This window comes from Zalophus californianus, chromosome X, assembly GCF_009762305.2.
Source record: "Zalophus californianus isolate mZalCal1 chromosome X, mZalCal1.pri.v2, whole genome shotgun sequence".
In the NCBI taxonomy this organism is placed as follows: Eukaryota; Metazoa; Chordata; class Mammalia; order Carnivora; family Otariidae; genus Zalophus; species Zalophus californianus.
Window position 1 is genome coordinate 121542124 of NC_045612.1, and position 22860 is coordinate 121564983.

The following is a 22860-nucleotide window of genomic DNA, read 5'->3' on the forward strand; positions in this document are numbered from 1 at the left end:
AAAGAGAAAGAAAAATCGGGAAGAATGACTTCATGTATCCCATCTGTTTAATTTGTGTTCCCTTATTCCAGTTTGCAAGGAAAGTGGCAGACTTTGGGACACTGCAAATGACAGATACCAAAGGAAACCAGTTTTCTTCTTTTTTTCTAGGGATATTAGAAACTCTAAATGAGTCCGACTGGTTTTCCTTACGTGGCAAAACTGGCTGAGAGAGGAGTCAGTAGTCCCCATCTCCTACAAAATCCCTGCAGAGAGCGTGCCTAAGTGAGCAGACACGTGCCACTCGATACATTTATTGCTGTCCTTTCTGCCGTTGTTATCCGCCCCCCCCCCCCACCGCCATGGTTTTTGTGCCAGCCTTGGCATCTGTAAGTTTCTAGGCTCGCCGCGGGTTTTCTGAAGCAAGACTCTTTGATTATTCCCATAGACAAGACAGTGCTGATTTGCACCATACACCCCAGGGTGCACGGCTCGTGGTCTGGTATTCTAATTGCGCTAGTAGTGGAGATGGCCCTTTATCAGTAGTGAGTACTGGGTCTTGCTACGCTGTCTACATGGATCACTCAAAAACATGCCGAAAGTTTTGTTTGTATTACTATCGTATGCCACCTAGTTTGTCGATCGAGAATGGTAAGCATCCTCTGAAAATCCCAAAATGCTGATGTTTTGATTTTTCACTTCAAAACAGACTGCATGTTTTGATGGAACCAAAGGTGCAGGCTTCTTAAGTGCCATTTCTGCTTTTAATGTAGACTTGGCCATCAGCCCAGTGATGTTAAAATGTTGCCATGGATCAAGGAAGAAAGGCTTTTAAAGCCTCTTTCCACCTGATTTAAAGTTAGCCTTTTCTTTCAAAGAACAAACAACCCTCAGAATTGTTTTCCCTTGATCATTTTGGTTTTATTCATAGGGGTTATAAAAACAAGGGAGAGGCTAGACTCCCATATTCTGCTGCTAGGAGATGTAATTTTGGGTCTAAAAGAAATAATGCATTTAATCTAATTATGAATGCTTTTCAGCATAAATCTAAAATAGTGCCCAAAAGATGCCTGGCCCTAAGGATCCGTGTGCTTACAATGTAGGTGTATACATATGGATCAGCGATTCAGAAAGCAACTGTGTGTCCATCTCCAAATAAGGAGGTAGATTTCTGCATTGTGCTCCTTCCCCCCAAATTGTCCTTACTAGAGGATTTAACACATTGTATCTTGGGCCCTCACTGGTTATTTAGTGGTGAGAGTCTACTTCTACGTGGGCCGGCAGAATGGCTTGAGTATAGATCATGAGAGCAACATCCCTAGCCCAGCAACTGGAGGCAGCCTGTGGGGGACAAGGAACATGGAGGGAAAAAGCGGACTGCCCCCGAGCTGCTCCCCTGCCTCTCGGGTCCTCACTCACCTAGTGGCTGTTTTACTGGGAACCCCAAAGTGGATCCACTTAACTGAACTTAGGTCTTTGCTCCATGCATCTCTCCATTGTGGCGCCTGACAGCCACCTGTGTAATTATTTCCATATCTGACTCCCACTCCCCCACCCGCCCCTTACTCTGGACCCTTCAAGAGCGAGCACTACGCCTCTTGTAAGCTTTGTACTCCCATCGTGGTAGCTGTTCAGTGAGTCCCTGTGGAATAAACGGATGCACGTAGCCTTCTCACGCCTTCTAAGTTCTGGGGGCTCTTGAGACACATACCCAAAGACTAACAGTTTATAAAATCGTGTCCTCGTGAGGATGAAGCATTGTGTACAGTCTATCAAAAATGTCACATTTCTCCATAACGTGATTTCCTTTAAAACATACTTGAGATATGTGGGGAAAAAACGAGAGGCCTAGATTTCTAAAAACCCACGTTCTTTATACATACTGGCCTACTTGATAGAAATAGAAACCTTGGCCACTCTGATACATACAGAAATCATCCCTGTATTTTGATTGAAGAATCAATTCTTCAGGAAACGGTCATTGGACTACGTCTGCCCTTGGGTCTGACGCGTGAGTGAGAGCCTTCACTGGCCCAGTCATGTCTGAAAGTGAGTGTTTGTTTTTTGATTCCAGAATTCATCCCCCAGGCATTTGGAATGCCCTTATCCCAAGTCATTGCAAATGACCGGGCCTATAAACTCAAGCAGGACTCGCAGAGGGACGAGCAGAAGGATGCATCTGATTTTGTGGCTTCCCTCCTCCCGTTTGGAAGTAAAAGACAAAACAAAGAACTCTCAAGCAGTAACTCATCTCTCAGCTCCACCTCGGAAACACCAAATGAGTCAACGTCCCCGAACACCCCAGAACCAGCTCCTCGGGCCAGGAGGAGGGTGAGTTGGCCAGTACTTTCTCTGACACCACCGCTAAAACAACCGAAGCATTACAGGGTTATTCTCTGAACCTCTGCTCTTGTGAAAACTAGAAATGGAGTCCAGGGACCTGTCAATGACCCCATTCGGGGACCATGGGGCACGTGACACAGCCTCAAAGCCTTTTCCCGGCCGCTCTCAGAGCTGCTGGGTGCCTCCCTTGGTTCCCCATGTGTGTGCCCCGTGATGTCCTGAACATTCTACAGCATCACTGTTGACCGTGCTCTAGCTTCATCTTCTGTCGTACCACCAGACTTGCCCTCGAGACTGTGAGGCTGGAGGGCGGGGCCAGGTGGTTTTGTTCCTCTCTTCATCTCTAGTCCAAGAACCACGCCTGGCCCCCCAGCCACCTGGCTGCCGGTCCTCGTAAGCGATGAGTTTTTTTTTTTATTTTTTATCAATGGAACTTTTTTTCACAAGAAACCTACATATATATTGTATATCATATATCATATATCTGATATATCATATCATATATCATATATATATATAGAGAGAGAGAGAGAGAGGAAGGGCACATATGTCCTCTTTCAAATCAATGCTCAAACAACACAGTACCATGTCGTAAGTGAGCGCTATGTTCTAGGCACTGTGTTATTTCTTGTTTCAGAATCCCTGTTTCAATCCAGGAAAGCTGAGTTCTCAGGCAAGCTGGTTGGTGATCGGCTGAGTCAGTTGACAAGCATCTCTAAAAATTTACTAGGTCACTGGGAGATCTTCTCTCCTTTTCCTCTTGCCTGGAGACCCCCAAATCTTTGCCACCTCCAGCCACTCACTACTGCCCTAGTGAAACCCCCCCCCAAAAAAAACCCAAACACTTCCCACTTAAAATCCACATTCGAGACCTCTCCAAGATAAAGGGGCACCTGAGCCACCGCTATTTTTCAAGGCTTTGGCTATGTTTAAAAGTGGAGAAATGATGACTTTCCAGGATATTTAAATGTACGTGGTGGAACTGTTCTTGCAGTCTTATCATCATCTCTCAGACTGCGTGTCCTAAGGCCATAACACCCAAACTCCTCATATGAGATCTCTGGGAATCCGGGGCCCGGGCAGCAGGCCTCCCAGATGCCCTCTCTTCCGGCCAGGCCCTTGCCAGGATACCAGCAGCGAGCCCCTTCCTCTCCGCTTCATCGTGGGGCCGGGGGGAGCCTTGGCCGTGTAGACACGGCCGGTGCCCTGCTCCCCTCCACTCGGCCTTTCCCAGTCCCAGCATGCCAGAGCCCTCCTTCCACCTGCCAGCACCTCACCCCCGCCAAGGGCTTTCTCTGATGGCCAGAGGCACCCACCCATGCAGGTGATAGGCTGCAAGTGCCGAAACATTGAATGTCACCTCCCGGCCCCTACCAGAAGTTGCCCTTAATCAATGACTCTTGAGGCTTGCGGTGTAAATAGTCCAGCACACTTGCTCCCCAGCACAGTTAGCTCTGAGGTGCTTGACCCACACTGTCTCCCCAGAGGTCCCCAGGGTGCTTGGGCACCAGCTGCCCACGGACTTGTCATAGGCTGGGTGATGCTCTTCATCTGCTGCCCTCCCTCCCCTTTCTCGTTCCCCCACCCCCTACAGCTGTTTCCCGGGACCACGTTCCTGATAAAGTTCTTTGTGCCAGTTCTGGGGGAAACCCAACTAAGACTATTCCATGGAATCCAATGTTAAAAATCTGCTTCCTAGAGTCATAGTTGAGATGCTTGGTTTTTATTTGCGAGGCTTCTCTGACTTTACCTCATTCGTCGATCATGTATGTGATTTTTTTTCTTGTTTCAACAAATGAAGTGGTTGGGGCAAAATATTACAACTCGATGTCCTCCCTCTCTCGTCTTCCATTGGCGAATGTTGTTTGTGGAAATTGTAACTGCCATTCCCTTAGCTTGTTGTGGTAGTTTCCTCACTTTTTCAAGGGGTGTTGGCCGTTTTCCTTTTAATGTACGAACAGCGTGATTGAATGAAGCGGCGTTATTTCAAGGGTGACACACAGTCCTGGGCAAAAGCATTATTGGCTAGCGTGTGAGGGAACTTGCTCTTGTTTTCTCCATCCACGCTCTTTGTTCACGTCTGTGTATGATTTGCAGGGCGCGATGTCAGTGGATTCTATCACAGATCTTGATGACAATCAGTCTCGACTGCTAGAAGCATTACAACTCTCCTTGCCTGCTGAGGCTCAGAGTAAAAAAGAAAAAGCCAGAGATAAGAAACTCAGTCTGAATCCCATTTACAGACAGGTCCCCAGGCTGGTGGACAGCTGCTGTCAGCATCTAGAAAAACATGGTAAGCAGACTTGTCTGGCAGTGATCAAGTATGAGAGACTCTCATTTATTCAAGCTTCATGGATTTAAGTACCCAAGTTCAATGCTTTGTTTGTTTGCTCAGACTCTGGGCTTAAATTTCCTTTGCGAAGAAAGTTTATAGATCTGAGTGTGTGCTTTAGAGAGTACTGGGCTAAACAAGATTGTGGGGGACAAAAATCAACTCGATGGTGTTCAGGCTGCCCAGCACCCAAGGGTCCTCAGATGTGAGCCTGGAGGCCGAGATCTGTTGGGCTGGGTCTGTCCCCAAGCCTCCCTTCAAACAGAGCCCAGCCACTTTTATCTTTTTTATGCATCAACATTACTAGCAAGGCTTCCTTTAAAAAATAAGAGTCCAGCTTCTAAAAAAAAAAAAAAAAAGAAAAAGATTTGCAAACCATTCCTTAAGTGACTAGAAAATACATGGCTTTTGACAACAGCTTTTCTATATTGCTGTTTGCATTTTTATGGAAAGGTGTCCACTTCAAACTTCTTCATAATGACCCTTTAGCAACTCTATTCCAATTAATATGCTGACTTAAAAATATACTTCTTTAAAAATTTTCCTGAAATGTAGACTTTTGGCTCATCAAACTGCCATTTCCATAACCTGAATGTGTTTCCTGTACTGTTAGCATGCATCTTATGGACACGAGAAAAGTTAATTGCTTTTTTACTATAAAATAATACACTCATTGTAATAAAGAAAGAAAGAGAAAAGCAAAGAAAATTCTGAGGCTATCACGGAGACATAACTACTGCTAATATTCTCATCTAATTTTTTCAGTATAAATGGGACTTTGTAAAAAATAATTACGGAGATATCTAAGTATCTTAATCACTAGATAACATATGGATGACTTAACGAAGTTAATATGTATTGAAGGTTTATTTGTCTATACAAAATTTTTTTTTTAAGATTTACTTGAGAGAGAGAGCACACAACTGGGGGGAGGGGGAGAGGGAGAGGGAGAGAAACCCAAGCAGACGCCCCACTGAGCCTGGAGCCTGACACGGGGCTCGATCTCACGACCCTGAGATCACAACCTGAGCCAAAACCAAGAGTCGGATGTTCAACCGCATGAGGCACCCAGGCACCCCTCCATACAAAATTTTTATATGTACCTGTGTGGATGTGTGTATCTATCTGTCTCTTCTCCTGGGAGAGCACACTGGGCGTCAAGGAAAATGCCTTAGTCATTTCGAATTCCCAAACACTTAGTATCATGATTAATACAATGTAGGTGTTCAATAAATATTACTTGCACGGAATTATTTTTTAAAATAGCTTAGCAACAAAAGTGTTCAGTACTGCAAATATGTAAATTCAGCCTAAATTTCACTGTGAGGTAGAAAAAGAGACTCATACTTTTATAATTATAGTTTTTCCCTATAAAGAATGTAGAGAGTGAACTGTAAGCAGTTTAAAGAGTCCTAAGTGAGAAAATTCTACTCCAATCCTGCAAAAATCCAGTGCCAGGCTGAGTATCTGCTTATGTGAAAGAAAAAACTTGGTATGTCTATTTTCTTTTTGAAGATGAATTTTCATGAATTATAATTTGTAAAATAGTATTTCCTTGAAGCTTACTAAAAAACTGGACAGTTCTTTCTTTTTTGGAGTGGTTAACATGCAGTGTAGGGCCTAAAAGAAAGAAGATTATCTTTTCAAGGACCTGATTCTGCTCCCAGTTTCCATGGTGTTTAGCTCCAGAGAAATACAAGACATATTCAAATGCAAACGGATATTAATCTTGGTCACTTGAAACCAATGAAAAAAGAGCAAGCCTCAAAAACAATTCTTTCATTAAGACTTTATTTGCCTGTTTGGCAAATGGGTAGGAAAGAGTTTGAGTCACTTTAGCCTTATAAACATTTGTCAGAGATCTTTTCATTCCCTCCACAATTGGTCTTGAACAGTTATCTTGACTCTGTATATAGCACCCTTCCCCACTTACATTTCACCCAGATGCTTTCTGTACTATTAGCTCAAAATTCCTTAAGCATCCTCAATTTCCCAGAAGCACAAATTTAAAAAAACACCACCACCACCGCCACCACCACCACCACCACCACCACCAACAAAACCAGACAATATAGTGGAGACTCAAGCCCTATTGCATTTCTGGGATTTGGGCTGATTGTAAGGTGGGGCGTCCTGCTTATTCTGCCTGCCCTCTTTCCTTGAATTCCCTAAGCCTGAGATCCAGGTGCTCTGGGGTCATGTTTCCATTCTAGTTTCTGATGAAAAGGAGAGAAAGGTGATCGCGTCGATTTCTGGGACAGGCCAGAGCAAAGTCACGTTCCTTTGCCAGGTCAGTGCCTTTTTGGGTGGACGCCTGGTTCTATCAGTGACTGTCTTAAGTCAAGGTTACTAAATGCGTGGACTGTATCTTCTCTTTGAGAAAAATCACCATCTCTCTCTCTTATGTGAGAATGGCATTGGCCTTCTGAAGGCTGTCCGTTGCTCTACCTAGAAAACAAGCAAACACATATTTTAAAAACTTAAAACAGGTTCTAACCAACTGAGATACATAGGAACTATAGCACTTGATTACTAACTCGTTAGTTTTTCAATTATAGTCATCTTTGCCGAGTGAGAAGGTACTCTAATTGAGGAGATAATGTCATTGAAATGGGCACTTCTGAAGAGTCTGGAGGGATTCAGGTGAATGAATAGTCCCGCCTGTGTAGGAAATGCCCTTATGATATTTCATTTATGTAGAAAATTCAACTCTTCAAAAGCCATCAGAAACTAAGAAAATAAATGCAGCCAAAATTAAAATTGCCAACACCTGCTATTATATTACATTACAGTCTTCTCTGTTGTGCAAAGGAGACTCATTCAGTTCAATCAGGGTCTGTTTCTCTCTATATAGTAGATGCCAGATATGATTCGAAGAACTCTATGTGCCTTAATTAATTGAATCATTGCATAACTATTCAGGCAGATACTCATTATGCTCCTTTTGCAGGTGAAAAAGTGTAATTCTGGAATGATTCTAAAGAGCTCGATTACCCTGTTCACAAGCTCCCAGGGAGGTAGAAGCAATAGATTAGGCTAGGGGTTGGCCTCACTTGTGAGGAAGACAAACTGAGAGCAGCAACAGGAAGGTACAGAAGTTTACAAAAAATAGATGCAGAACAAAATCCTACCCAAGGGCAAGCACCAACATGTGATTATGCAAATCAGCAATAATTAGCCTCTCACCATGATTCTCTCAAATTATTCTGGAAGTTCAGGATACCATTTATAAGATAGAGAACTGATAAATGAGATTTATGGACTTATATTTATAAATGAGTTTGTAATTATAGATGCTATCTTTTCTAACTAAAAAGCCCTGGAAAACGAACCAAAAAGGGACTTAATACATAAGGTGGCAAGACCATAAAATAAATATACAAAAAGATACCTACTTCCTATATAAGAGCAATAATCAGTTATATACTCTAACAGTAAAATAATTCATTCATATTAATATCAAAAACATACCGAGAATATCTGTAAGAAGCAGCAGGAAACTTCTATAAAGAAAACTGCAAAGTTCTACCAAGAGATCTAAAACATGATTTAAACAAATTAAGATGTTTACGTTGGTTCTGGATGAAAAGAAATAATGTTATAAAGATTGTAATTCTTTCCAATGTGATTATATGCTGTACTAGTCCGAACTCTTTCAGTGGCACGAGAGAGGAACCCAGATAAAATTAGATTAAGCAAAGCACCCCCCCCAAAAAAAATCCTATTTACCTACTGGAAGTCTCAGTATTGTATGTAAATTCAGGCACAGCTGGATCCAGGATTCAAATGATGCTCGGAGAACATGAGTCTGTTTGCTGGCTTTACTCTCAGGCCATCTCTCTTCACGTGGCTGCAAAATGTCCATTGGTGGCTCCAAATCAGCATCGCCCTCATAACCGATTATCCCAAATGAAGAGAGAATGAGCCACCATTGAAAAAATAAATGTAGATGATGATCATCAGTGGCAATGATTAATGTCTTGCATAGGAAAAGGAGAGTCATTCAGACATTCTGTGCCCCCTGAAGGAAATACATAATACTTCTTAGGAAGTATTCTTGCCCCCCCCCGAAATCAAACCTGAATCAAAGAAAACTCTGGCTCAACTATGTAAAAAGAAAAATACGCACATACATACACCGAGAAAACACTGGATAGAAATAAAACAAAATATTAAGAGTGGCTATTTCTACATCATGTATTTTAAAAAGTATATTATCTTTTACATTTTTCTGCATTTTATAGATTTTCTTTAATAAGTACTTTTTTATTATAATCAGTGAAACAATAAATATCTATTTTTAACATCAATGAAGAGCTAAGAATTCCTATAAAATACATGTTTAAAGGCGCCTGGGTGGCTCAGTCATTAAGCGTCTGCCTTCGGCTCAGGTCGTGGTCCCAGGGTCCTGGGATCGAGCCCCGCATCGGGCTCCCTGCTCGGCGGGAAGCCTGCTTCTCCCTCTCCCACTCCCCCTGCTTGTGTTCCCTCTCTCGCTGGGTCTCTCTCTGTCAGATAAATAAATAAAATCTTTTAAAAAATGCATGTTTAAATAATTATTCTGAATGATGAAGAAAATGTTACTTTTTTCATATGGAGAAGATGTGGAATACATAATATCACATGAAAAGTTTTTCATCAGAAACGTTTAATGTGACATGCCCCTGGTGCTTATAGGCCTAAGCTTCAGGCACCTGCAAAATGTAATGTGGGATAACTAAGCAAGCATTCATGCACACTGTTGTGCTGTCTCCGTTCTGCATGTTGCTGGCATTCTATGTCCGTGGTGATTTCCTCCAGTTTCGAGCCATGAAACTGGACTGTTGATTTTGTTTGCTTCTTTGCAGGCCTCCAGACAGTGGGGATATTCCGAGTTGGAAGCTCAAAAAAGAGAGTGAGACAAGTAAGTTAAAAGTGAAGACTGTATTGTACATTTCACTTCACTTTCACTTGAATTACCTCAGGCAAAGTTGCAGCTTCTGCGCATTCATTCCGGAATAGCTCTTCTGTATCCTCCCACCAATTACAGTTTAATTGATTCACAAGAGGTCAAAGGCAACAACTGAGAAGCTCAGAAAGGTTGTGATGGAGTTAGGATCAAACCCTTGGAATCAAAATGTTTGGCATGTGCAGCCAAACAAAACTAATTTATAAACCTCTTATTGAAACTTTAAAAGCAGGAGATTCAGAGAGCACCTAATCAGGAAGGGATAATAAATAGAAGACAATTGTCTAACACTTGTTTTTACTAAAATGCAATATAAATGATGCCATTAACGTTCCCTTCATATAAGGTGCTATGTTTACAGTTTTACTTTCTCAAAAAGAAATCATTCTTACTACGTTTCCGTGAAACTGCTGCCCCCCCCCCAACTCATTATTCACATGGGGACCTTGCCCCTTGGTTTCCTTCAGCACTGTGCAACATTCTCACAACAGAAGTTTGATGCTAGACCTTTGGGAATAGGTTCCTGTGAGCGGGCAGGTATTTGTGTTTATGAGGGCTTCACAAAAGGCAAACCTCCCTTTGAAAAAAGAATTCGTTTGTTGGCTAAAAGAAAATTAAAACATGATGTTTCAAGACTGATGAATCACAGACCTGTACCCCTGAAACAAATAATACATTATATGTTAATTTAAAAAAAAAGTGATGTTTCCTCTGTTGGTCCCAACAGAAAGAAGTAAGAAACTCAGCAACTCAAAAATGAAGCCAAATGAAAATAATTTTTAGTTGATGAAGCTGAAGAAATATTTGTTCATAGTATTGAAACTAACTGAAATAAATGCCTCCTGATACTTATTTTTTGTCAAGATAAAAGGGGCTTCCCAAAGGAGTCCTTTTTCTGTTTATTTGGTGGATTGCCTTTATTTTCAATAGTCACCTAAGAGACTACGGGACATTTGACATTTGGCCACAGGGCTAGCAAGAAGGAAGATAGCATGATAACATTTTGGGGCCCTCCCGCCTGAGCAGAGCAGCAGAATATTTTCAAAACACTACCTTATTGATTCCACCCACCAGCTGTGAGAGGAGCCCCTTCACCCACTTCTTTTGAGGCTTGGAGAAATTAAGAGAAATTAAGAAACTTAATTAAAGATCACACAGTTTATTTTACTCCCGGTTCAGTTCAAGATCAATGTTAAACTCAAGATCCCACAGCTGAGATTAAGCCTCTTTCCACGGTCCATTCTTTCTGCTCATGTGTGTGCTCGGGAGAGAAACGTGGCGTGTTTGAATGATCAGAGGAGGGAGTGGTGCCAAGTGGGAGACTTCCGTTCTGGCTGTCTACTATACATTGATGACAGTTGCCTGGAATCAGTGAGCAGTTCGGGACAGTGATGGGCATTCTCATCAGGTGGAGAGGTGGCTAGTGGCAGAAATTATCCCTCAGTTATATCTGGATCCACCAAAGGGAAAAAACCTTTGCATAGAGATTTATTTAAGGATTTTCCAATCAAAATGTGATTTGTGGTTATTGAGACTTCGATTCCTAGTGTGAAATATGCCCTAACTTACCATTTTATCTCGAACATCACTTCTTAGCACCCTACACTTTTTATTCAGAACAGTTGCCACAATATTAACAGCTAATTAATCGTCTGTGGGATTACCAGTTGCTCACCAGCCTGAGAGCTGGGGGAGGATAGGGACGTTGCCTCTTCGTTCCCTAGTGTACTTTGAGACCCTGTACCAAGGCCCGGTTCGCAGGAAGTTGAATGAATGGGTGAATGAGTAATTGAACCGATAAACTCTTACAGAAGCTTACTGCATAGAGGAGATTCAGGAACTCACGGAATTATTTCTACACTAGAAAACAATACAAAGAAGTTGAGCTGTCGGTCATGGAAGTCGAGTGTAGAGTTATGACTCCCTTCGTCTTGCTATTGTGTTTTTGTGTTGTCATAAATGCTGACAAACCCAGGATAACGATTAAGTCAGGGAATCCTTTTGGGAATTGTTACTAAGGCTACTTTGACAAATCTAAGACAGCTTTTATTTAGTAATTGTCATCTTTCGAGCCTTAGTCACAAATGGCTTATCAGGGTTTTTAATTTCATCATGTGCCACAAAAAACCTTGCTTTCTTGTTGAGTATTTCTGTAAAATGTCAAAATTCCAACCTGGTAGGATCACTGACATGCAAAACTGCTGGATGATAGATGAATTCCTCCCTCCCACATTTACCCTTGACCTAACCCCTCAGCTCTTCCTCCCAATCTTCTGGATGTCATTCTCCAGCCCTTCTGCTTGCATCATTAACAGTAAACCTACAGATACATTTATTTGATAATGTGTATATATATATATATAAATATATATTAATATACATATATATATAATATATATATTCATGGCTGGGTTGCATAGACTCTGTAGATCACGGCAAAATGTTGTTTTCTTCTCCTTTCCGGTGTCTGTATAAGCTTAAGACCAGATACTGCATGTCCCCACACTTGGTTTGCTGGGCCTTGAACGTTGAGGTATGCTGTCATAAGACCTCCACTTGAACCATTATTTTTCCAGTTACGTGAGGAATTTGACCGTGGGGTCGATGTCTCTCTGGAGGAAGAGCACAGCGTTCATGATGTTGCTGCCTTGCTGAAGGAGTTCCTCAGGGACATGCCGGACCCCCTTCTCACCAGGGAGCTGTACACAGCCTTCATCAATACTCTCTGTGCGTAACACGGCCATTTGCAGGAACGCGTCCAGGGATTTACTGGGATGTCCGACTCACTCGACAAACTTTGTGCATGTGTTTCCCAATAACTTTTTTGTTGTTGTTCTTATTTATCGGTCTCTAATGAGTGGGGTATTTGGGGAATCTTCTGAGATTTACCCTGGGGAGAATTAGCAAGGAGAAAGTTGCCATAAAACAAAGAAGAATTTGGGATGCTTTCAGATGACCCCAGCCCAGAAGAAAGTGCTATAAATTGATGCTTTGGAGGAACAGCAAGAGTTCACATTGAGTCTGTGCCTCAAAACGAGTTTGCGCGTCTGGTACGAGGAAGGAGGGAGCCACAGGAGCCCAGAGTGAGAAAAGGGGGCAGGCAACGTTCCAGGGAAAGCAGGGTGACGTAGCCCAGTGGCAGGGCCTTCAGTATGGCTGCTCCAGGGCTGTGCACCCAGATGGCGTGGAGGAGAAAAGGAGGACAAGGGAGGAGCAACAGGCCAGAGCTGTGACAGCCTCCATATTTTTCTTCCTCCAGTTCCGCAGTTAAAACAGGATCACGGAAGAGAGTGAAGACACTGTCATTGTGCCGTGTCTTCGGTTATTGCCAACAAAAAGTCAATTCCTTGTGGATTGCTCAACAGAAAAGGGCCTCAAATCTGCTATAAACTCAACTTTCAGAATGTTCACCAACTCCTAGTCATTGTTAGTAAATATTTACGGAAAATGAAAGACTGCAATCCGCAAAGTAAATGTTGAGTAATGCCAGGGAAGGGAGGGAGAAACAAGTAAGGGAAATTAAGCTACCTTTCTACCCGGGATGATAATGCTTGCTCTAGATGTTTCATTTCCCCAGGGCGACTTTTATCTTTACGTCCGTCACAGAACCTTGCGCTAAGTTGCTAAGCCAACGGGAGAATGGTTGGAGTGGAATGTGACTGGCCTGGCTAATCCCTTTCTGAAAGGGGTGGAGAGGGGCCTATTCTAGGAACCTGAATGGTGGGAGTTCCCTCTTTAACTTAATTCAGAATGCCTCCTTTTGCCTTGCTTAGTGCTGGAACCAGAGGAACAACTGGGCACCTTGCAGCTCCTCATCTACCTTCTACCTCCCTGTAACTGCGACACCCTCCACCGCCTCCTACAGTTCCTCTCCATGGTGGCCAGGCATGCCAGTGACAACGTCAGCAAGGATGGGCAAGAGGTATGATGCGCCCCCCGCGGCCCTAGATGCTGTGACTCCTTTTTCGCGGTTGTAGAAGAGTGGGCCGTCAATTTGATGAGCTGTTTCACGTGGAGGAAATGACACCTGCCCTTTCCTGACCCAGCTATTGATGTCAAAAGAGAATTAGTACAGGCCTTTCTCGGGAGGGACAGTTCCTAAGAGCACATAGGCCATTAACGTCCTGTGTTTCCAGAATGCTTCTAAACAAAGCTGCCATTTTCCCTGATGATGCTTTACGCAAGACCTTGAATTTCCATTTGTGTGCAGAAGACGAGCAATGAGCTCCAGAGGGGTGTACAGTCATGAAAAAATGGAGTAATGGGGTGGGGGAGATTGCTGTCCTTGTCATTAATTTGATTTGCTTCCTTAACTTGGAGCCCAAATGTGATGTCACCTCGTTATGCTTCCTGTTTGTCCCTCAAGCTCCCATCTGCCCTACAGCTAGAAGTCCAGTCTCTTCCTTTTGAGAGGTCCTTTCTCCCCTTAAACCCCTCCCCCAAAATCGACTGGCTTAAAGCCATGGAGAGTCAGTCCCGCTTCCAAACCAGGTGGAGAAGGAACCAGAAGGAACTAGGTCTGATCTGCTATCGCCATGCATCTGGATGCCACAGGGTGTCAGCTACTGGACAGCTTCTGCACAGTCCCATGGGCCCTCCTGGGATGTTCTCGTTGAACTTGGTCCCCACTCGGGCCCTAGGGTGACCCCACCCCCTGGCCATCTGAGGTCCTGGGCTCCAGTTCTCTTTGGTCACACCCATATGCTTCAAGGTGGTTTTTGGTTTCACCCTTGGACAAAGGAGATGCTGACCTCAATTTTAGGTGACCAATTAACAAGCAACCTATTTAATCTTCTCCTTAACAAGAGCTCTGTTTCCCTTTTTGATACGATGCAGTCAGAAAGCAGATGCATTCTCCTTGACCTTGGATTCCCCAGGTGATCTCAGACACTTTCCTGGGCTAACACTCATTATAAGTCAAACACAAAGAGGCCAAAGGCATTCCAAACTTACTTCACCACAGAAACTTTTCTTTTGAATCCTTGTTAAGCAGAGCTCAGCCCTATGGTGGATTCAGTTCTGTATTTATCAAGTTTCTTTCCTAAAACTCCTGGTCATGTGTTTCTTTTTTTGTTTTTCCACTTGAATCCAGAAAGGCAGTTCTGCGTTTCTCATCGTCATCCTCGCTATTGGTGTGAGAATGGAACTTTCCTGAGTTAGCCATGTCTCTCCATCGTAGTTATAATTAGTGAAACCTCGCTGGCTTCAGGCTTCATAATATGGCCCTGACACCTTATTTTAGCAGACACAGCTCTCCCAGGGATATGCTGTAATTCTCATAATTGTTAAGTAGTTGTATTCCCCGTCTGGGTGTCATCCTTTATCAGCTACAGATACAACACAAGCTGTAGAATCATCTGCCTAATCACTGGGTAGAGGCAGAGCCCTGACTGGGTTCCTAGGCATGCCAACTGCTTTTCAGATGCTTCTGAAGTAAGATGTGAGCAGGCAGTCGGCTCTTAGGGGACTGAGAAGGCATCGAGGAAAGCAGGATGTCCAACTGAGCCACTCTTGCTTTTTAAAGAATCGTTTTCAGACACTCTTTCAGTCCAGATGCTGAACGAGACTCCATCACCTATGCCGAGACGAAGACAATATTCCTGGATGGGTGCAAATGCCGCTTGGCCTGCTGACACGCTTGCTGTCACCTGTCTCTCTCCGACCTCGTGCTGGCTGCATGCCAGAGGCTTTACACATTAGTCAGTCCTCCACTGCACAAGGCACCTATCGCTGCTCCCATGTTTCAGAGGTGGAAACTGAGGCCTGGAGGGGTTAAGTAACTCACCCAGTGTCCCACAGGGAGCTCCACATACAGTTGTGCAAGTTGCACATCTGTGCATTTCACAACTCTGGGGGAGATGCGATGGACCCCATAGGCACTGTAGATTTGCAGAGTGAGCAGGACAATATCCCAGAAGACGGCAGGAGAATATGTTGAGGGAGGGGCTCCTCGGTCGGGGCCATCCAGTGACCAGTAAAGTCGCAGCTGTGGCTCAAATCCAAACCGGCCTAGCTTACTGAGAGCAGAAATCTAAACTAGGAATTAGGAAAAAAACCCCATGGGGGAGTCTAGTTGAGGGTTTTCCAGCCTCCATATCATTGATATTTGGGACCAGGTAATTGTAGGGGTTGCCCTGTGCATTCTGGGATGCTTTAGCAGCATCCCGGGCCTTTACTAAACACTTGATACCGGTAGCAACTCCCCACCGCGCCCCGGTTGTGACAACCAAAAGCATCTCTGGACATTACCGAGTACCCTGTGAGGGGTGGGAGGCGGGGCAGAGTCACCCCTGGTTGAGAGCACTTGATGGCTTTATAACTAATTGACCATGTGTTCTTGGAGAACTCTATTCACCTTCCTAAACCTGAGTTTCCTTATCTGAACTTTGGGGATACAGATTCTTCACCTGGCACTGCACGGTGGTTGAGAAGACTAGTTTACGCTAAGGAATATGAAAATATCCTGGGGACGGCAAAGTTGTACAGGGAAGCAAGAGTTTGCGAGGGTTTCTAGACACTCCCGGCCTAAACCTTGAGTCAAAATGAAGGACTAGTGACCAAACGTTAAAGCAGCAGGGGGGAGAGGGGAGAGGGTTGCTTCTGTGAAATGGTTAGACGGCACGGGCAGACGGGTCGCCCACGCCGCCGTCTGAGGTTGGAGTGAAGGCTATGGAGTGGGAAGGCCCCGAGGAGGTGCGAGGGGAAATAGGCTGTGTTCACGGAGTGCCGAATGCCTTTGTAAGGGGGTAGGTGCTGCACTCTTTTAAGCTCTGAATGTTTGGAAGAATTCCACTAAGGCAGTGTCACCCACGTTGTAGACTGGTTAGAGGCAGGGAGGGAGAGAGTTGGGAAGCTTCTGTATGAATAGCAATGTGCAGAACAGCAGTTCACATTGTCAAAGTCTCCATGGAACAGTGGCCTTGGCATTTGAATCACGGACATCCTGAGCTCCTATCTGAGTGGTGTTCAGAAGTGGTCTAATGACTGTTCCTGGGGGGCTGTGGCCTCTAGGAGGTGGAGGAGGTGAGGACACGAGGCAAGTGTAGACTTCGGGGAGGCAGTGCAGAGTCACCCCAGAGCTTCGGGGAAAAGGTGGTGAACACGGGCCAGAAAAGTTAGGAGTGGCTTCACGGAGAAGACTGAATTTAAAGCGCACACAAGCAGATGTGTAGGGCTTGAGTGAACGGAACACATAAGCTATGTGCGGGGATGGGGGTTAGCTGAAAGCCCCTCTGGTCGAAGTTCAGAGTGGGGGGAGAGGAGCTAGAGGGTGTTTGCCGAATATTTTGTTGGCGGTGGTTTGGCACGAGCACGTAGAGGATACAGGATGGGTGCACTGTCGTGAGGCCAAAATCCAGCTGTCAGATGTGCTCCAGAGACTGGGCAGCTTTCAACTTTTCCTCTCGCCTGTTTGTTGGTCGGGGTTAGATGTGTCCTGTCTCTGCGGGGTGGTTGTTAAGGTTCGGAACGTGAGGAAGTGGAGCCAGAGCATCAAGGAGCTTGGAGGCTTGCACACGCTCCACCAGCACCTTGCTGCATGACCTTGTTTCTATAAAATAGAGGAAGAGGGAAGAGAACAGAGTTGGCAGAGGGGGGAGGTCTGAGCTTCCTCCTCTATGAAATGAGCGTAGTATTTCCTTTCTAATTGGCCCTTACAGTTTACTGCATCATTAACTAATGGGGTTGTAACGATTTTGAAAAGAAGGGCATGAGAAAATGTGTTGGCTGGTCAATCAGTGCTTTTCTGGGGAAAAAAATAAGGATATTTTATTAAAGTATGGTGTTTAGCTATCTGTGTTTGCTTTATTTTATTCCATTTTATTTGCTTTGCTCCTTGGGAAAAAGAGAAATTCCCAAAGGGAAGAACGATGTCCTTTCTTCTAGAAAGAATATTGCAGGAGCATAATTGAAACCTCTTGAGCCATGGTTTTTCAGGTTGTCCAAGAACGCTCGGGTATTGCATGGAAAATGTGGCGTGCATATGCACTTGCTTGGTGAGAGAGTCCGTAGCCGGCCTTCAGTTCTTCAAAGAGTCTACGAGGCAGAAAAGATGGAGCACTGGGTGTTATACGAAAACAATGAATCGTGGATCACTACATCAAAAACTAACGACGTATTGTATGGTGACTAACGTAACATGATAAAATTTTAAAAAATTAAAAAAAAAAGACATTACGAGCCACCAGTATAAAGCCGGGATTACTGATCTCTGAGGAGGTACATACCTCCAGGAAGTGGGGGGCGGGGGGGTTGGCTTTGGAACTGGAGCAGGACCCGTGCCTCGCTCTCCTCACCCCGATCCCGGCCCTGCTTTAAAGTTTAGCTTTCCCATTGCCCCGTGCTGTGACCAGTGGGAGGTGTAGGGTCATGAGGAAGATGCAGGCGGGCTTCTCGGCTCCACCCCGCTCCTGGCTCCAGGCTCTGGGCATCACTTCCCTGTTTTGTAAAAAAAAAAAAAAAAAAAAAAGACAACAGCCCAGCTGCTTCATGAGCTTATAGTGTGAAAGAACTGAAACAGCCTGTGGGGCCAGTTCCTAGTCCGGTGACTGTACATGCTAGACTGGTGATAAATGTGAGCGATTCCTATTAGGTATACAGAGGATCTAGGATGCTTATTTGGTGAAGATAAAACTCGTTCCTTTAATTGGCTGGCTAATAATGAACTCATGAGCTGCCCCCAGGGGCACGTGTTGTTACTTAGACACGTGTGGACATAGGTGCTGAAGCACAGGGTGGAGGCTGCCACGAGCAAGTCTCCTTTCCAGTCTCAAACGCAGTAAAACAAAAACAAATCACAACATAACACAAAAGCGCTAACGAAGCCCAGCAGGATGGTCTGCAGCTGGAATCTATGTGCCATTTTACGGACGGATTGCATCGCGCTCCCAGAATAGCAACAGGCGAAGGAGGGAACGGAAACAGAGTTCTGGGCTGTCCTTGTGCTAAACATTCTTTTAAAAGAAAACAAAATCTCCTATTTGTTAATGTTAAAAAAAAAAAAAAATGGGAAAACCCTGATCTGACTTTCAGGGGGTAAGGGGAAGCACTCCAAATGCCTGAGTTCCAAAGGGATGCATTTGAAAATGACACATAGTTGATCTTATCCTCAGCCGTAAATTTCCAGGAAGAGAAAGGAAAAATCAAATGAAAAAAATGTCAAGTTTTATGTCAATTAAGTAAAACGAAGGAAAAAAAAATAAACAGTCATACATATAAAGGGTCCTTCCGTGAAAATGCTCAGTGTTTACCATGTGAAAGCATTTCACTTGGCAGGAGGCCTGAAAACAGGCTCATGTTCTAAAAATAGCATCCTCCGTGTGCCATGCTGGGACCGGGTGGCTACCAGCTCAGGGCTCCCCAGGACAAGGGTGGGACCAGGAGTCTTTCTCATGGCTGTGAATCAGGACTCTTGAATTCTGTGCTGGGCACCCAGGTGCCTCTCAAAGGCTGTGCACATCTTCCCAGACCAAGGAGCCCCACCAAGCAGCCACAGTCCCCATACGTATCCCTGTGTTCCTAGAGTTTCAACTAATACCGACAGGAGAAAGAAAAATTTGCCTAGCCCAGTGGTTCTCAACGAGGGGCAGTTTTGCCCACAGGGGACACATGGCAATGGCCCTTGCCCGCCTTTCCTGCAGAACCCTCTGCCACACGGTGCCTGGATGTATTTTACATGTTTCTGTTTTTGCATAGGGTGTTCTTCCCACTGTCAAATCATCCCTTGCCTCAGCTCCTCTGCTTTTCAGCCTAACAAACACTGTTCTTCCTTCATGGTTTTGTGCAAATGTCGCCACATCTTTGAAGTGTCCCTGAGGCCTCCAGAGTTGATAGCTTCCTACTTCGTACTCACTCCTTGTAATTGATATGTTTATTTCCCCCCTAGAAAGTGAACTCTTTAAAATAAGGACTGTATGGGGCGCCTGGGTGGCTCAGTTGGTTAAGCGACTGCCTTCGGCTCAGGTCATGATCCTGGAGTCCCAAGATCGAGTCCCGCATCGGGCTCCCTGCTCAGCGGGGAGTCTGCTTCTCCCTCTGACCTTCCGCCCGCTCATGTACTCTCTCTCTCTCTCATTCTCTCTCTCAAATAAATAAATAAAATCTTTAAAAAAAATAAAATAAAATAAGGACTGTACTGTGGTCACTGTTGGAAAAATTTTAAATATTTTGAATCCACGAAAATGGTGCAGCCTGTGGTAGGCCCTGAATGGGTGATTTAATATAGGGACGATGGATTGATAAATTTATGGATAGATGGAGGGCTGGCTGGCTGGCTGGGATGGATGGACGAGTGGTTGGTTGGATGGATGAATGGATGGATGGATGGACATCAGTATTTTTTAAAAGCAGACAGGGTAGACATTTTATATAGTACCAGTTTCACAATGAATAACTTGGAGATGTAAAATTTTACTTAATATGCTATCAAAATGACCGCTAAGCTATGAGAGTCAATCCAAGATATGAAGCAAAAGGAAAATGACAGTGCTCCTCACAGATTCCGCCAGAGGTGATATTGTCCTTGCAGGGGGGGAAAAAAAAACAAAGGGAAAAGGTCCCTTTGTTTTTGTTTTTGTTTTTTTTTTTTTTGGTTTGTTTTTAAAGATTTATTTTTTTTTAATTTTTTTTAAGATTTTATTTATTTATTTGAGAGAGAGAATGAGATAGAGAGAGAGCATGAGAGGGGGGAGGGTCCGAGGGAGAAGCAGACTCCCCGCTGAGCAGGGAGCCCGATGCGGGATTCGATCCCGGGACTCCAGGATCATGACCTGAGCCGAAGGCAGTCGCTTAACCAACTGAGCCACCCAGGCGCCCAAGATTTATTTATTTATTTGAGAAAGCGAGAATGAGAGAGAGTACATGAGAGGGGGGAGGGCCAGAGTGAGAAGCAGGCTCCCCGCCGAGCAGGGAGCCCGACGCGGGACCCGATCCTGGGACTCCGGGATCATGACCTGAGCCGAAGGCAGTTGCTCAACCAACTGAGCCACCCAGGCGCTTGAAAAAGGTCCCTTTGATTATTGATCCACCCAGCAGTTTGAAAAGCAGAAATAACCCCAATCCTTGTGTTGTCTGCTCTTACAGGTCACTGGGAACAAAATGACCTCTCTAAACTTGGCCACCATATTTGGACCCAACCTGCTGCACAAGCAGAAATCGTCAGACAAAGAATTCTCCGTCCAGAGCTCAGCCCGGGCTGAGGAGAGCACGGCCATCATTGCTGTGGTGCAGAAAATGATTGAAAATTATGAAGCCCTGTTCATGGTAAGTGGCTCTTCTTAGGCAGGACACCTTAGTAAGCTGCCTCGTGACGCTCTGGGGCTGCATACGGAAGCTCCCACACACCATCTCTGGTCCGCGGCGCCGATCATTGCCCGAATTCATTGCAAGCCGGGCTGTTTCAATAGAACCAGACACGTCCAGAGCGCTGATGTCGCTGGAAGTTTGTGATCCCATGTTTAAACAAACATATCCCAGTTGTAAATTGCATTTTGTTGTCCCCTAAACCACGGTCACATTTTGGAGTCATTTCATTATTCAGATAGTGAGGTCCTTGCTCAAAATATTGGTAACACCCTTCTTTGGGGAGTTGTATGCGGCCCTCCTGAATTCGTGCAGTTCATAACCACCCCCATCGGGATGGCACCTCCTCCAAGGTCAGTCTTAACTCTTACCTCTTCCATGAAGCTGAAGCTTCCCCTCTCTCTCCCGTGTCCTTCTCATGTCACTTCTCTGTCCCTCGAACCCCAGCACTGTTCTTATTGACGTTTGTCTTACTCAACATTGTGTTACGGTCATTTATGACTATTTCCCTTCGTAGTTTATAAATGCATCTGAAACACGGGCTGTGCCCTTGTTATCTTCTCCCTATATCCTCTGTACGCTTTTGGAAGGCCCTCCATCCGGCAGGCACTCAATAAATTATTTTTTTTATTTGTATTGAATTGCCAGTTCCTGTTTTCTTTCAAAAAACTGCACTGCTTGCTCCAACTTCCCTTGAAACATCAGAACAGATGCCAAGTCTCTTCTATTTCTGTTCGCCGCTCATATTGCGTGTCAGAATTTACAGGAACTTTCTCCACGTTTCCTCTCCCATTTCTCCTGTCAATTTGCAAACGCTCACCATAAATCTTACGCTGTTCCACTAGAGCCTTGTGTGGCTTCTTCACCCAAGCGTGTTAGTTCCCTCTTCCGCATCTCCTTAGTATTTTGTCTACCTTTATCAGATGCCTTGCATCAGATTTCTTTCCATGCTTGTCTCTCACCGACGATATTTTTGTAAATTTGAGAGCCACTGCTTTAGACTCTTTGCCCTCTGGGTCTTGCCTGTGTGATCGTGACCAAGTAATTCAGCACTCAACAAGCATCGATTTCGGCTTCTGTGAAATGGTAAGGTTAAAATTAAGTACGCCCTATTTCCCAGGGTGGTTCCCAGAATCATTTGCTATGTGCAAGCATTCTGCAGGCTGTAAAAGTCTATGTAAATGTTAATTAATAATCTTGTTAGTTGGGCAACATGAGCTGGCCCAAATCTCAGTACTTTGGCACACCAGACATAAATATCTTGTTGATGTAAAGTGTAATCAGATGTTTGTCAGACAGCTTTGCAGCTAACGATTTAGGGACTTGAGCTCCTTGCGTCTTGAGACTCTGCAATCCCCTAGGATTTTATGGGCCGAACCTAGAAGGGCCATCCATCACGTCCACTCAAAGTGCATTGAACAAGCCATGCTTAACTACCAGGGAAGCTGGGAAACGGATTCCTGCTGGATGCCCAGGAAGAAGAGAAAATGGATTTACACACAGTGAACAGTTCACTGGGGTAGAACGGTGTCTTGATCCTCCTTGAGTCTCTGAAGCACTATCCCTGTTTGCAAACAAGGAGCTCTCCAAAAATGTGGAACTAGTCATTGCCTGTGTATAAGTTTCACACTTCAGCCAAAACCCTCATAATTAATTACATATTAGGGTGAATCAAGTAACTGAACTTTTCAACATTTTCTTCAAGTTTTAAGTCACATGTCATCTTGCCAAGCAGTCTTGGCATGACTTCATGCTCTCTGGATTTTTTTTTTTTTAACAAAATAATACCTCTCACAAATCTTAATTCTGTTCTCTAAATTCTGTATTCTAAGCAAAGTTCTTTAGATGAAATCACAAACCATCAGGCATTTCTTTTCCACTCGGATACTAACACAGCCCTTCCTGGCTACCATTTCCTGCCGCCCAGACTATGGAAAACAGCAGAAGAATGTCAGTCCTT

The 22860-nt window shown here is 44.4% G+C and overlaps 1 protein-coding gene across 7 annotated transcripts in view; it reads left to right on the forward strand.

The window, feature by feature from the left end:
• ARHGAP6 (Rho GTPase activating protein 6) overlaps positions 1 to 22860 on the forward strand; it is a 474697-nt gene that overhangs the window by 421806 nt on the left and 30031 nt on the right. For all 7 annotated transcript variants that reach the window (XM_027609075.2, XM_027609078.2, XM_027609081.2 and 4 more), the window contains exons 4-9: positions 2054 to 2310; positions 4420 to 4615; positions 9502 to 9557; positions 12179 to 12329; positions 13376 to 13524; positions 20682 to 20861. In XM_027609075.2, coding sequence (XP_027464876.1) covers positions 2054 to 2310; positions 4420 to 4615; positions 9502 to 9557; positions 12179 to 12329; positions 13376 to 13524; positions 20682 to 20861 — 989 coding nt within the window. The remainder of the gene's footprint in view (positions 1 to 2053; positions 2311 to 4419; positions 4616 to 9501; positions 9558 to 12178; positions 12330 to 13375; positions 13525 to 20681; positions 20862 to 22860) is intronic.